Raw genomic sequence first — 14,896 nt, forward strand, 5'->3', positions numbered from 1 at the left:
TTGTAATTTTTATCCACATCTATTCATTTCATCAGGCAGATTAATGAGGAGTGATATTTACTTTTATTAGGCACTGTTATTCACTAGAAAGGAAATAATCCAAGTTTAATTAAAGTTTTGCTAGCTTTTGCAAACATTAGCTCTCATTATACCACCATAACGCTGATGACATCAACATGTACATGTTCATTCTATTCCAAAACCCAGTGTTTGATATTTTCTTATTATACTAAATCAAATTTGTCTAATAACTTTGTACTTAATATTGTACTTTAATATTTTACATAAAAATAGTTTATAAAATTGCAACACAACTCATTCTATTCATGTTTCATGAATAAAGCCCAGATCTGTTCACATCCTCAGACTCTGACATAATTAATTTCTATAGCAACGCTCATAACATTAAAATGGATCCACGTGCAGCTATGTTGTTGATGTCAGAAAAATATATCAAACCGCTTAATTCAGCTATATATGCTCCTCTGCATCAAGGGCCTAGTGCATTTGGGAGCTTCAGCTATGGGTAATATGTGTAGAGATGTTAATATTTGGAATCTCGTAACTATGACATAATTTGAACACACCGTAAGATCTGAGAAATGCAACAAGGTTGATACAATTCAGCCGTCATAATAAAAGCAGATATTGCTGGATTGCTGGATTGATTTATATTTTTATTTTTATTTTGTTTATTTTATTTATTTTATTTATTATTATTATTATTATTATTATTATTATTATTATTATTATGGACATCCCAGAAACCTTATCTCATGCTAGATGTACCCTTAAAGGGATAGTTCACCCAAAAATGAAAATTTGATGTTTATCTGCTTACCCCCAGGGCATCCAGGTAGGTGACTTTGTTTTTTCAGTAGAACACAAATGAAGTTTTTAACTCAAACTCAAAATTTTTAACACAAACAAATCCAAATTAAACCCTGCGGCTCGTGACAATACATTGATGTGTAAAGACACGAAACGATCGGTCTGTTAGATAGAGTGTCAATGGTCCATTTGAGAGATAGGTGGCGGTAATGCACTTATAAGTCTGCGATCTGCCGTAAAGCAAGAAGAAGAAGACGTGTCAAGCGCCGGCTGAAGAAGAAGATGCAAACGCGCTCAGGACAGTTCGGACATTGCGGTGAATCAGAGGTAAACAACGATATAAATACTGTTCAGTTTCTTGCATTTCATTTTTGAGTGAACTATCCCTTTAAGATGAGACCTGAATGGGTCTGCTTTGAAAGGCATAGAGGACACAGGCCTCCAGATGACATTAATCAAAATGAAATAAGGTAGTGTGTCGGACGGGCAGACAGAGGAGTAACCATGTTTGACAAATTCTTTGCACAATTCTCGCCAATCACTGATTGATCCAGACACTTTTTGTTTCAGCAGTGCCAAGTAACCTTTTTAAACACAAGCCTTAAATGCCTTCCTTACCTTCTTCCTGTGATATGTTAGGGGAGTGATGGTATAAAACAGGAAGTTAAAGACCTTTTAGCCTTGTGATTTAGTCATTCCTGTGCTTTGCTTCTCTCTCTCTCTCTCTCGCTTTAGTTGTGGTCTTAAAGAAAATTTCATGAGATGTTTTGAGTTAATTATGGAGTACCTCTGAATAAGAGAGAAGCTCAATCTGACTGCTGATTTCTGCATTTACTGCTACTTTGATAATTAAGTTGCACTTATAACATCAGTTTGCAAGTATACAAACCATGAAAGTGGTCATTGTACATGTCAGACACATCACAGCTATTCATGTTCTTAAAACTAGTCGTAACCAGAGTCATTATTTTATAGGTTACTGTTCAAAGGTGAGCATGACTTCATCTATGTTGATATCAAACATACAGTACACCCTGTAAACTAAAGAGAAAATCCTTGAAGGAAATTGCTATATTTATGACAGTGTTTGCAAAGCAGCACAGTATTGATATTCCTCAAACATTCAGGTTAGGGTTCCAAACCCCTGACTATTAAACCTCTGCAGTTGCTTTTGCCTGAACCATTTAAGCCTGAATACAGAGACTCCATTCACATTCTGTTTTGGAGATAATTTCATGCTTAGGAGGATTTTTTCCCCCCACTTAAAGATTTCCAAAATTGCTACTTAATTAAAATGATGTATATTAATAGAACAGCTAGGAATTTTGGGGCTCCTCACAATTCAATCAGACAATTCTGGATGTGTCTTTTATTGTTGTTTTCTGTGGTTGTACCCGAGAATGATTAACATTTGAGTGTGTAATACACTGTGTCTTGCAATTGCTGTTATAACATATTATTCAACTTATTCAGCCTTTTGTTCTAAGTTACAAAGCTTATCTTGCATATGTTTGTTTGTCATTTATTTATCACATATAGTGTGCATTCAATTTTGTGCATTATTCATTAATGATATGCAGATGCCACTGCAGATGGTGTTATTTGTTGATGCATATAAAAGCATCTACTTTATATAGATAAGAGCTAGACTGATGGTGGATCGATAGTGGATCAATCCAGACCAGTTCAAGAAATAGTCATGGTTCATCTGTGATACGTTGATTTTATAATATTAATTTGGTGGTTGATGTTTCTGATGAGATTATTGTCTGTATATGTTTTTTTTTTTCCCAAAACATTTTGAATTAATTTTCACATAGTAGTTTCTGCAGTGAAGTAGCTCTGTTTGAGAATATATGCTACATAATCTCTTCACATCTCTACCTATCCAAATCTTCCTTTGTACCCTTTGAAGAAGCCAATGAAGCCACGGCAACGGAGTGGGGCTGCTCTTTTAAGCTGTCAAAAAAAAATCCCTGACTAAACACAAGGGAGAAGCAGTTAATACCCTGGCACAGTATAGGGTTGGAAAAAAATACCCTGACTTTGTCAATGATTGAGTCAAGTTATTCTGAGGCATGACCTTAAATAGATTAGCTCATGTCGTGAGGTCTGGATGTGTTCAAAGGAAGTGTTTTTAGTGTGGGGCGGGATGGAAATATCTATTTGAAAACCTAGTAAGCTGTGTATGTATAAAGCATTTTAGGCATCATAGGTGCACTGTCGACTCAGAGACTGTTCCACAAGGTAGGCAGCATTCTAAAATACTTAGTTTTGGCCAAATTTGAAGACAGCCTTGCATATATGCATGTACGGAGAAGGCAGTCCCATAATGCATTGTGACAAGCTCAGTGAAAACGGTTAAGGAAGAGAAATATCAGTTATAAATGTTGATTTATAAAATATTCAATACAAAATTGCATTGCTAAAAATAGAGATGCTAAAGTCAAACAATTGTAAGTTGAGAATGTAAAGTAAAATTGGCCTTTTATAATTTGATTGCACTATTTTATCAGTATTTGCAGTACTAAAATAATTACATTCATAACCAGTATTTCTCTTTGCTCATCCACAATCTTGGATTAATTTGTTTGTTTGTTTTCACTGAACTCATCGCAGTGCATTGCATTGATTGCATTTTATGAAGGACATATGACTACGTTTTGGAAAAGCCTTTGAGTTGCCTTAAATGCCTTAAGTAATGACAAGCTGGTTATATTGCATTAAATTCTTATATTGATGATTATATATCTACGAAACCTATTGTCATATAATTTATAGTACGTTGCGTTCTTTTCAGTAGCAACAGCAATAACTACAAACCATTGCAATTGTTAAATCTACGTTTACTTTCTTTGTATTCAACAGCTAGGACCTGTGGCTCTAATCTGCGGGGCCCTAAAGGCATCATAACGTCTCCAAATTATCCCGTCCAGTATGAGAATAATGCACACTGTGTGTGGGTCATAACAGCAATGGATCCAGAGAAGGTACGTTTGTAATTTAAATCTAAATTGCAACCTAAGGCTGACTCCAAGTTATACGAGAGAACAATTCCACAAAACACGCTCACGGTCCATTTTTAATCTACCAAACCAAAACATGATATGCTTTTGAATAGCCACCATGACACATAATTGAATGGGACCTTGCATAAATGTCAAAAATAATCTTAAAGATAATTTGTGAGGACATTTGCATTGCAGTCCACAGTGTTTGCATAATTGTCAACCTCTTGCCCCGACTGTCTCTCGCTATTACTGCGTCTCCAGAATTGATTAGGTTCAGCCACACGTCTTCAGCTCTGTGGCAAGAGTGATGGTAATACAATCTGGCATGACCTCAACACACGCCGTGAGAGTGACTCATTCTTTTGTTACTAAATCAAGACCAAATGAAAATAGTCAAAACAACATATTAGAGTAAACAAGAGCTATCCTGCTCCCCATGCTTTGCAGATATGAATGTTGGGAATATTTGTGTATGTGTGGCCTTATTGAATTTACTTTCAGATCTTGAAATTACTGTACAATGATGTAACACTATAACACAATAGACATTTCGGATATGTACCTTTGTGCCTTTTTATTAGTACGTCTACTACTAATAAAATGTAAGATTTTTGAATGTTTTTAAAAAAAAAAAAAAAAATCTTATGCCCAACAAGGCTGAATTTATTTGATCAAAAATACAGTAAAAAAAAAACAGTAATGTTGTAAAATATTATCACAGTTTAAAATAACTATTTTCTATTTTAAGTTGAAATGTTGAAAAAATTTGTTCTGCTTATATTTTTCAATTGATTTTGCATATTTTTGAAACATTGATACATTTTTTCAGGATTCTTTGATGAGTATAAAGTTCAGTTTGTTTGTTTGTTTACTTACTCATTGTTTGTTTGTTTGTAATAATGTAAAAGTATCTAGTCTTTGATGTAATACATCTCCGATTTAAACTTCTTGATTAAAAAACAAACAAAACAAAAAACAGTAGAGTTCTGTGAATAAGTAAAAATGGTTTTAGTGAATAGATTCAAACCTCTAATTCATTTGGATGAATTTGCATTGCCACTCAGAAACCAAGGGCTCTGTGTGGGATTTTCCAAGCATTTAAATGTTTAGTAGAACTATATATGTAGATAAAAAAAATTATATAGGTTTATGTTTGAATATGTTTAATTTATATTCATATAAATTATTATTTTTGTTGTTTTATTGTGGAAAACATTCCTTGATTATTTTTAGAATCTACATTGTTTGGTTAAAATGTTGGTTTCTCTGATAACGGGTATACAATCGTTGTTTTAATATATTTCAGAGCAAAAACGTGAATATTGTGATAGACATCATCCACATGCTGAAAGACAGTGTGATGTGGGTGATCTCTAATTGTTTTGGAGCGCTAATTCCAGCCCTAATTGTGACACAAGGTTATAAACACATGCTGTCTCTTAGTTTGGTGTAATTTACTTGCTAAACTGAATTTTAGAACATCTTGCTGTACTGTGTCCATGAATTGCTGCGGCAAACCGTAGTTTCCCCAGAACAGCTGAATTTGTTAAACATTCAGATCCTACAGCACTGTAGGAAAAAAACAAAACAATAAAACGTTAGATTTATAAAATCCATCCCTCTGGAACTGGATGTGTATAATTAGTCATACAGATGATAGACTAGTGTAAAATCTTAGTGACATGCCAGTAAATTGAAAGTACCTGTTGGCCACCATCATAAACATACTTGACTATCCTACGCATAAAATCCGTGCCATGTCACAACCAGTATATTTATACTCCTGACCACATGTTTTTGCTTTGATCTTATGATGAAAAGATGTAACTTTAATTTATGTTACATTGTGCATTTTTTTCTGCTGAACAGAAATGCTCTGTTCCAAAACCTAGTGAGCTGATATAGACTGCACTTATGGCTCGTTTCCACCTAGCAGTAAGGTTCAGTACAGTACGGTACGATTCGGGGTGGTGTTCTGATGATTTGTGCTACCCTGTCAGATTTTGCTACCTCCGATTGAAACAGTAGGTAGCAACAAAAAAACAAAAATGATACCCAACAGATTATGCTTTATTAATACCTACACCTACCCCAACCCTAAACCTACCCTTACAGTAATGAAAATACAGTTATTATTTGTTGTTCAGCGTGAGAACATTGACGCAATATTGATGTGCACATGCGCAGTAAGGACAATCTGACGGGTAGGATGAACACTTTGTTCCAGCTTGCGTTTCCACCACCAACAGTACCCTTACTTGATAGACGTGGTGTATGCCGGAAAGTAGCGTCCGACGTCATTCTCGCACGAAGAAGAAAATGCGACATTGTCTGTGTGTGTGTGTGTGTGTGTGAAAATATAAAATTATAAAATACACTGTTATATTTTTTTGTGTTTGCACACTCTAAACAAGCCCAACACGCATGAGCAGCATGGCGGAACGAGTGAAGGAGACACTTCATCCCCCTTGTGTTGTCATTCCCCTTATAGCACACGCAAGTGACGATTCTCTGTCAACCAATCAACGTTCTGCAGTGAGTCTAGCTCCCCCCTTTAGGTGTGCTGCTGTGCTAGATACCCCAATGGAAGGGTCCCAAAAAAGTGGAATGGTACGGTTCACTATTTTGATACCATTCACAACTTCTGACAATGGAAACGTAAATAATTGCGTACCGTACTGTATTGTACTGAACCGTACCGCTCAGTGGAAACAAGCCATTAAAGGCATCATAGACAGATTCTAGACATGAAGCTTGTTCCAAATGGTACTTTTTTTTTGATCAAATTCTAAGGCAGTATCACTGGTATCCTTCATGGCATCTGACTTCATCACATAACAGGTGGATTGCCCTAATAACCACACATGCAGTCTTCACCAGTTGTCTACTTGCATGACATATTTCCTGTTTCTGTGAGTTCCTGAATCCTGGGAAATGTTTCCCTGAATCATGGGAAATGCTTAGCCTCAAAGACTTTTTTGGATTTACAGGTTAAAGTCTATGTACAATTGTCTTTGAATATTGAAACAAGTAATAACAGTGAATGTTAAACACTACAGCTGTGTTTATATTTATATAATCTAGACATACTATATTCTCCATGTTGTTATTGTCACGTGACCTGCTAGTGTCAGTTGCGTCACCTCACTGCCATTCATGAATCCTCTCCCGTGGCCTCATGGAATAGTAAAGTGTCCATCGGATGCTCATTTTAGAATCTCGCAGGAAGCAGTAAGTCATCCAGGTAATTTTGCCTACTGTTTTGTGAATGCTGTACATTTTGACATCCCACTTATGTGATGGAGTCACATGGCAACTGACAGCTTATCATGTGATTTACTACGTGAATGATATTACTCTCACCTGTGGAAAAATTGTGTTACTTTTCCTTAGGAAGGTTTATGCCAAAACGTAAAGGAACAAAGGATCTGATCATTTTGTATGTATAGCCTTGTGATGATAAAGGGATTTTAATAAATGATAGTGCCTTTTTTAGCTTTTTGTTTTTGGACCATAGAGCACCTTCTTGTTATATTCCACCTAGGAAGCACTCCTCACCATTAAACAATCTTTAAAAGTTTTTTTTTCTTCATTTATTTATTTATTTTGAAACTCTGTTCAGAACAGAATGTTAAGACCTCAAAAGATCATAAAAATGCAGTCTTGATCTCCGTCTCTGTCATAGCATATGGTCAGAGACAAGAAGGTCATGTTCCAAAACATGTTCTGACTGCTGATACAGTCAGACTCAAGGCCATTTTAGTAATAGACATCAGCCTGCTTACAGACCAGTAGCATTTGGTCATATTGATCTGGCCTGGATAATGTTTATTGTCTTTCCAAAAAAGGGGCCATTTACCGACAAGAGGTCTCACCGAACCACGTTATTTACTAGAAAATATAACTTTCATACAAAGTTGACATGACGTATGAAAATCAGTCAGATTCAGCTCATAAAATGTTTTGTTCCTGTCCTTGCTTTAGATAAAATATTTAGTGATACAATATTCAGTGCTGCCTTTTCAGACAAGCCATCACAACTAAACAACCACTGCTGCACAGATTCAAAATGATAAAACAAACAAAAGGATTCAAATATTCAGAAATGTCGTAATTACTGTCAGTGGAAGGTCAGCTTTGAGTCAGCATTGTATAACATATTAACATAACATATTGTATAGGTCATAACATATATATATATAACATATTATTGATATTTTATATCATCTGAATGGTCATTTCACATGGTACATGAATGACACGAGTCAAGTAAGAATATGTTTTAAAGTTTTCATATTTGTTCCTATAATCTAATCATTCCTGGTAGCAGGCAGAGCTTACTTCCTAAATGAAGTATTCAGAAATGCATGCTGGATTTCTGTAGCTCAGTGAGGACACGACCATTCAGACAGGGCCAATGAAGCTGTTAAATATATATATATATATATATATATATATATATACATTATAAAAAAACATTTAGTGTACATTATACTGTCTGTTTTAATTAAAATGAAGGGGACAATATCTTTTTATCACAGACGTTGGAGATTTATAGCCTCTTTGTTGTTTATGAAGTGTGTCAATTTATGGTCTATTTTGTGTTTCCTCTGCATTTGGAGATGGGGTAGTTAGGTTGGAGTGTTGCAAGTTAAGATTTAGGCATTCAAAAAAATATGAGTTTTCTTCTGTAGCTTTTTCATGTATATAGCTATGTATAGTGTTTTGGGAGCAAATGAATATGATATTTCTGAAATCAAATGAACCTTGTGATGTTGATGCATCTTGTGATAATAATACAGGCATGTTTAGTCAGAAAGCAGTATGAGTGCAAAATTAGTTTTACGTATGTTTAACTATTTTTGCATTTCATTTTATTGCTGTTGCATATTTGGATCATTTTCTAGTAAAATGTGTGTTGTAATAAATGAAAGTGAAGTGACGTGTGACCGAGTATGGTGACCCATATTCGGAATTTGTGCTTTGCATTTAACCCATCCAAATGCACACACACAGTAGTGTATTGCTGCAGCCCCCGGGGAGCAGTTGTGGGTTCGGTGCCTTGCTCAAGGGTCTCACCTCAGTCGTGGTATTGAAGGTGGAAGAGAGCGCTGGTTATTCACTCCCCCCACTGACAATTCCTGCCGGACCTGAGACTCGAACCTGCAACCTTTGGATTACAAGTCCGACTCTCAAGTCCGACTCATTAGGCCACGACTGCCAAAGAGCATTCCCTGACTGGGAATCGAACCCAGGTGAGAGGTCAGACGTGCATTGCCACACAGCTCACAGCTCTGAGGGAACACTGGTTGTAACTAACACTGAATATGATTTGTAAACACTCATACTTTCTCACATTTTTTTTTCTCCTGGATGAATAAAAATGCACAATAAAACCACACCATTTAGCAATTTCTGAAGAGCATCGAGAGCCGTCTTCTCTCAAACTCAGGGAGAGTCATTGAGGCAGCTGTCAGCCCTTTTTCATTTTTGTATAAAATAAAGAAATCGATAATTCTTTCAAGCCAGTTCAGGGAACAATCGCTAAGATGTCCTGTCACTCTCTGATTGTGTTTATGTAGACCATGAGTGCTGTTTTTATCCTCTCCCTAGGTCTTCTTTAAAAATAAAAAAAAGAGGAAGAATCTTTACCTTTGACAGCATAATTTAAAAGCCTGTATTTTAGACTTCTAGTTTAAGGTCTCGCCAAACGACTCTGTATCAGCATTGACATTTTATACAGAACAGATTGCTTGTCAAGATCTTCTCAGTATTGCTGAATCGTTCCTTTCTTTCTATCACCATTAATAAACAAAATGGTGACCGTAGACCCTCTAGCAATTATAAAACGTTAATATGACTTCTTTGTACATGTCTCAATGTACTGAAATCTTTGTTACAGAAATGTATTATTTGTGAGATAAATCCCAGACTATAGTAGTTAAGTTGTAAGGTACAGCATGCTGTGCTGCCTGCAACCTTTGGAATACGGTTGAAACAGTTGAAATGATATGGACTGATTAGAATCCAACACTGGAATTATCCTTTTAATTGTAGAATAAAACAGCACAATTTTAAAGGTCATGGCCAAAAGCTCTATGTTCACTTAATTTTAAGTATTTATATAAATTGGTGAACACATTCCAGAAGTTTGATCAACATAATTGACCAATGATTTTCTCAGTAGTAATTATCCTTATGTTTGCTACACATTAGAAATCACTTGTGGGGATATATTCATACTTCACTTCATTAACCATTGCAATGAGAGAAGGTGATGTATAAGGCAACAGAATGCCAATGCTATTGTTAGCTTTGCAGGTGTTTGAGTAGTGTCCTAGCAACCAAATTGCATAGGGTAAACAATGCTGTACATTTCTAGCATTTTGCAGGTGTACAATTATCAACAGAAAGAACCATTTCCAAGTTGCAAGTTCAACAGAGTTCAATGGAACTTGCGCCCATATTTGGCTAACAATGCTTTTGGGAAACACACCTCAGGCCTGTCTGATTGGCGCCAATGCATTTTGTGTTACATTAATTAATTAAATTATGAAGAACGATGGATTGGAGTTGTATACTTTGCGTTATTACTAAGCCTTTTGTATGCATATGTTTTCAATGGTTTTCAAAAGGTTTTTCAAGCTTTGGCAAACTATCGAAATATCAGTTTGCAACGTGACAACATGCAATGTAGTTCAAATGATGGAGGTGCAAGGTGCTATCGATTCATCATACTATGGTGGTTAAGCAGCGAGTTAGGTCGTTGTATGGGAAAGCCATAATGTTTGCACCTTTTTGGGGGAATTAACAAAATACAAATTACTTACAGTGTCTCTGCATGTTAAATGAATTTTTACTCACTCTCATATTCAAAATATTCCACACCGTCTTTCTTCTGTGGAACACAAAAGGACATTTAGAATGGCAGTTTCAATCCCCTCTCACTTTCATTGTATTCAAAAAAAAAAGTGCATTGAAAGTGAATGGTGACTGAGGCTGTCATTCTGCATAACATCTCTTTTTGTGTTCCACTGAAGAAAGAAAGACATACGGGTTTGGAACAACATGAGGGGGAGTAAATGAAGGCACAATTGTCAATTTTGAGTGAATTATCTCTTCAGTATGGAATTGGAGAAGGTAACATTGGAAAAAAAAAATACACCAATCACATTTAAAGATGGGACAGAATATAGATGAGAATAATGCCTCTTAATTAGACCATTTGAAAAAATAGGAGGATGTTGATAATAGGGTTGTCCTAATTAAGCTTTTTTTATTTTTCTTGATTCCCCACCCCCTTCTCCTTCCAGCAATCTCTCCTTGAATCCAATTTTCTTTCTGCTGCCTTCATTTCTGTGCTCACATCAAATGAACATGCAACCGTTTCCTTTGCACCATCCATGGCAGAACTTCTCAAAGACTCATATCATATCTTGAATTAAACAAAATTATTTATTTGCACCTTCATCTCTTCTTCTGCAATCAGCCTTACATGTGTAAGGTCAGCCTCATGTGAGTCAGCCTCATGTGGATAGGGCCATTCTGCTCTGGGCTTTTTAACCCGTGGTGTTTGTCATGACCTCTCTTTTATTCCTGTAGGTCATCAAGCTGGCTTTTGAAGAGTTTGATCTAGAGCGAGCGTACGATACGTTAACAGTGGGTGATGGAGGGAAGATAGGTGATGCTCGAAGAGTACTTTATGTGTGAGTATAGAGCAAAAAAGATTCTTATGTTAAACTTTGAACAGGCATGTGCTTCTATTCACAAATGCCTCCATGACTTATTTTCTTACAAGAGCAACCACCACATGAAAAAGGCCCTGGGCTTATGTATAAGGTTTCATGGCTCTATATGAATACACAAATCAAAGAATACAATTCGATTTTGTGCGTCTATTCTAGTCTCACGGGATCCAGCGTGCCCGATTTGATTGTGAGTATGAGCAACCAGATGTGGCTCCATCTGCAATCTGATGACACGATCGGATCACAAGGTTTCAAGGCTGTATATGAAGGTATGCAATGTTTGGAAACACCTTCTGGTTTTCGCTTTCTTAAGGTCATTTCCACTGACTGTAAGAGTGATGAAACAAGACTGTAATCGGTCACCCTTTTCTTCTTTTCCAAGAAATATCAGTGTGTTATTTATTCCTTTTTACAGTGAAAATGTATGCTTTGGTGAATTTCGGTTGTTAAAGTGTACCAGTTTCAAAACGGCATGCAAATCAAAGGCAAATGGAGCAGCATATGTGCTGTGCAGACATGTTTCAAAAGCTTGCATGAAATATTCTACCTGCCGCTCACCCTGCAGGAGAATAGCATCAAAGCAAGTCAAATCTGAGGCATGTATTTACATATACACAGATAAACCGATAAAATTTGCTACAGAAACAGCCATTTCTTATTCGCAGGTAAACATGTTACACAATTATCAATTTATCAGCTCAAGAACTGAGCTCTTGACAGTGTGGTGAAAATGCTTCTATTTTACATCCTGTTCTAATTTAATAAATAGTATTAAAGTATTTTATCAGCTAATGAAAATGTTTCTATTTTGCATTAATTTCATATTTAATACATTTTTGTTGCAAATTATATAGTGAAAATGTTTTTATTTTACATTATTTTTTAAATTTATTTATTTATTGATACAAATGAAACATTTTCTGTTAAATTGTTTTCTAATTTAATTCCAATTTATTTTGTCACAAATTACATTATCAGTATAATAATTTGAGTCAAAAAGTACAATTATTCACATGATCAATGTAACCAAGAAATTTTGGACATAGAAATAGAATATTTATTTTTGATTATATGCCATAACTTTTGTTTGTTTTATGTTTATGAATATTTCCAGATTTAAATTGTATGTATAATTGTTTGAGTACAGAGTGGATTTCCTTAAATATAATGAGAGAACACTTTAATTTATTTCAGCATGATTAAGTAGACTTTTTATTTTGTGTTTATCTATTCCCTTTGTTTCTTCCTTTTTTAACCCCGTAACTTGTTTTTCAAAAGCATGCCGTTTAATACCTTGAAATAGAGTTTTTCCCTAGCCACTCTTCACTCTAAACTGTAACCTCACAATTGAGCAATTCTCACTGTCTGGATAGCCCAGCACAATGACACAAACCCAATTAACTTTGTGTAAACCCAATTTCACACTTGTGCTTCTAGTCACGTTGTCATGTTTGACAACATTTCCACCGGGGACCCACTGGTGGGACACTTTTTGTTTGAGGCTGTGTAGATGTCAAACTCAAATTCATCATTTCATACGTTCCTTTAAAAGTTCTTAGATTGGCAAAGGATTGTTTTCCCCTCAACATAAATTATAAACTTTACAGAAACAGTGGTCACCAACAATGAGCAGACAGCCCAAAGGACCATGTCAAAGTACATGATTAAACCCAAACCTCTAAAGAGTTAAATGAATAGTTCACAAAATACTTCACAAAACGAAAACCGGTCATTATTTACAAATTTCATTCCAAACCGATAAGCTAAAATTCAGTGTCATTGCTCACTGACAAAATTAAATATTTCCCTCCACAATTCCTAAATCTCATTATTTTGGTGTCAATCATTTCTAATTGTCAGTATTTAATGCCTTCTATTTCTTGTCTGTTCCACACCAAACTATAGCATGAAAACAAGGAATATGGAGAACAAGTCATATGGATTACTTTATACCTGCAAACTTAAAAAAAAAAAAAAAAACTTGCCTTAAAAAATACAAAAAATTTAAAAAAATAAAATAAATATCCTATAGGGTTCCAACACATGTATGTTGTAAATAACATATAGGTGTGATACTAAGTGAGGAAGCGTAAATAATGAAGATTTTCTTTATTTGGTGAACTGTTCCCCCAGCAGCTTCTTACACTATTTGCAGGTGAAGAATTCCCTGTTTTTTATTATTTTTTTTAAGGATGATTATATGAGGGGGGGAAACCATGATATAACGGCCATAAAATAAATAACATGATTTAATATATTTTAAATAGGAAAATGCTTGAGTAATTACCAGAGAAGCTAAACAAAAGTGAACTTTGAAAAAACTATTTTACACTTAATTGCACAGAAAATGTCAGAGAATTGCTTTTCCATTTATGGCAAATATTACATTTAATTTATTACCCTTTTTTTTCCCAGTGTCTAAGGAACACGGTGACTTGTCCTGGCAAATTTGACCTTTTTGTCAATAGGACACATAATAGATTTGTTTGGTCTAGAGCTTAAGCAAGGTAAACACATTAGCTTAATGGTGTGTTAACAGTGTTAAAAACCCCATACAAAAATATATGCAACAGAGCATTTCTATAACTGCTAATGTTCCCGGTAGCCTTCCTGTGTATTGTTTAACACTGTTGCTTGTAAGAGCTGTTTGCTTTGATGAAGAAGAAGAATAAGAAGTTTTATTTATATAGTGCCTTTCCATACCTCAAGGTCACTTTACATAGTGCTAAACAAAACATTTGTACACCCATATACACAATACAAACACATAAGCCCACATATAGCCACATTATCCAAAATACATATTAAAAAGATACGTTTTTAGCTGAGTCTTGAATGTAGACAAAGATGGTATATTCCATTTTTAATTCTGCTGGAACAATGGCAGATGCTATACTACAGTTAATCATATGTGTTATGAAAGGTTCAACCTCAGGAACACACATCTTAATCAAAACAGTAGGTGAAGGATCAATCTGGCAGGATGTAGAATTTGACTTCCCAATTAGATCACTTATGGCAGCAGAAGTAGTGAAAGTAAAAGCAGAAAGAGAGTATGTTGTGTGAGCCGAGTCAGCTGACATCAAGTGAACATTTGAGTCAGTTGTATGAGGGGTGTCTTTGGAAATGGATTCAGTGATAGACTTCAATTTGTCTGAAAAGTAATGAGAAAAGTTATTCACAAGCACCTCAGAGCCAGAAATAACATGTTGTGGAGGGTTAGTGAGTTTGTTGACCATAGCAAACAGAGATTTGGGCCTGCACATGGAATCCTTGATAGTAGAAGACACATATGAGGATCTTGCA

At 35.3% G+C, this 14,896-nt stretch overlaps 1 protein-coding gene across 1 annotated transcript in view; it reads left to right on the forward strand.

Annotated features, from left to right (window-relative positions):
• LOC107717843 (CUB and sushi domain-containing protein 1-like) overlaps positions 1 to 14,896 on the forward strand; it is a 373,583-nt gene that overhangs the window by 189,424 nt on the left and 169,263 nt on the right. Inside the window, 3 exon segments of the mRNA XM_016524723.1 lie at positions 3,700 to 3,821; positions 11,445 to 11,548; positions 11,747 to 11,859. Of these exon segments, the coding sequence (XP_016380209.1) occupies positions 3,700 to 3,821; positions 11,445 to 11,548; positions 11,747 to 11,859 (339 nt within the window).

This window comes from Sinocyclocheilus rhinocerous, unplaced genomic scaffold (genome assembly GCF_001515625.1).
Source record: "Sinocyclocheilus rhinocerous isolate Xijiao unplaced genomic scaffold, SAMN03320098_v1.1 scaffold780, whole genome shotgun sequence".
NCBI lineage: Eukaryota > Metazoa > Chordata > Actinopteri > Cypriniformes > Cyprinidae > Sinocyclocheilus > Sinocyclocheilus rhinocerous.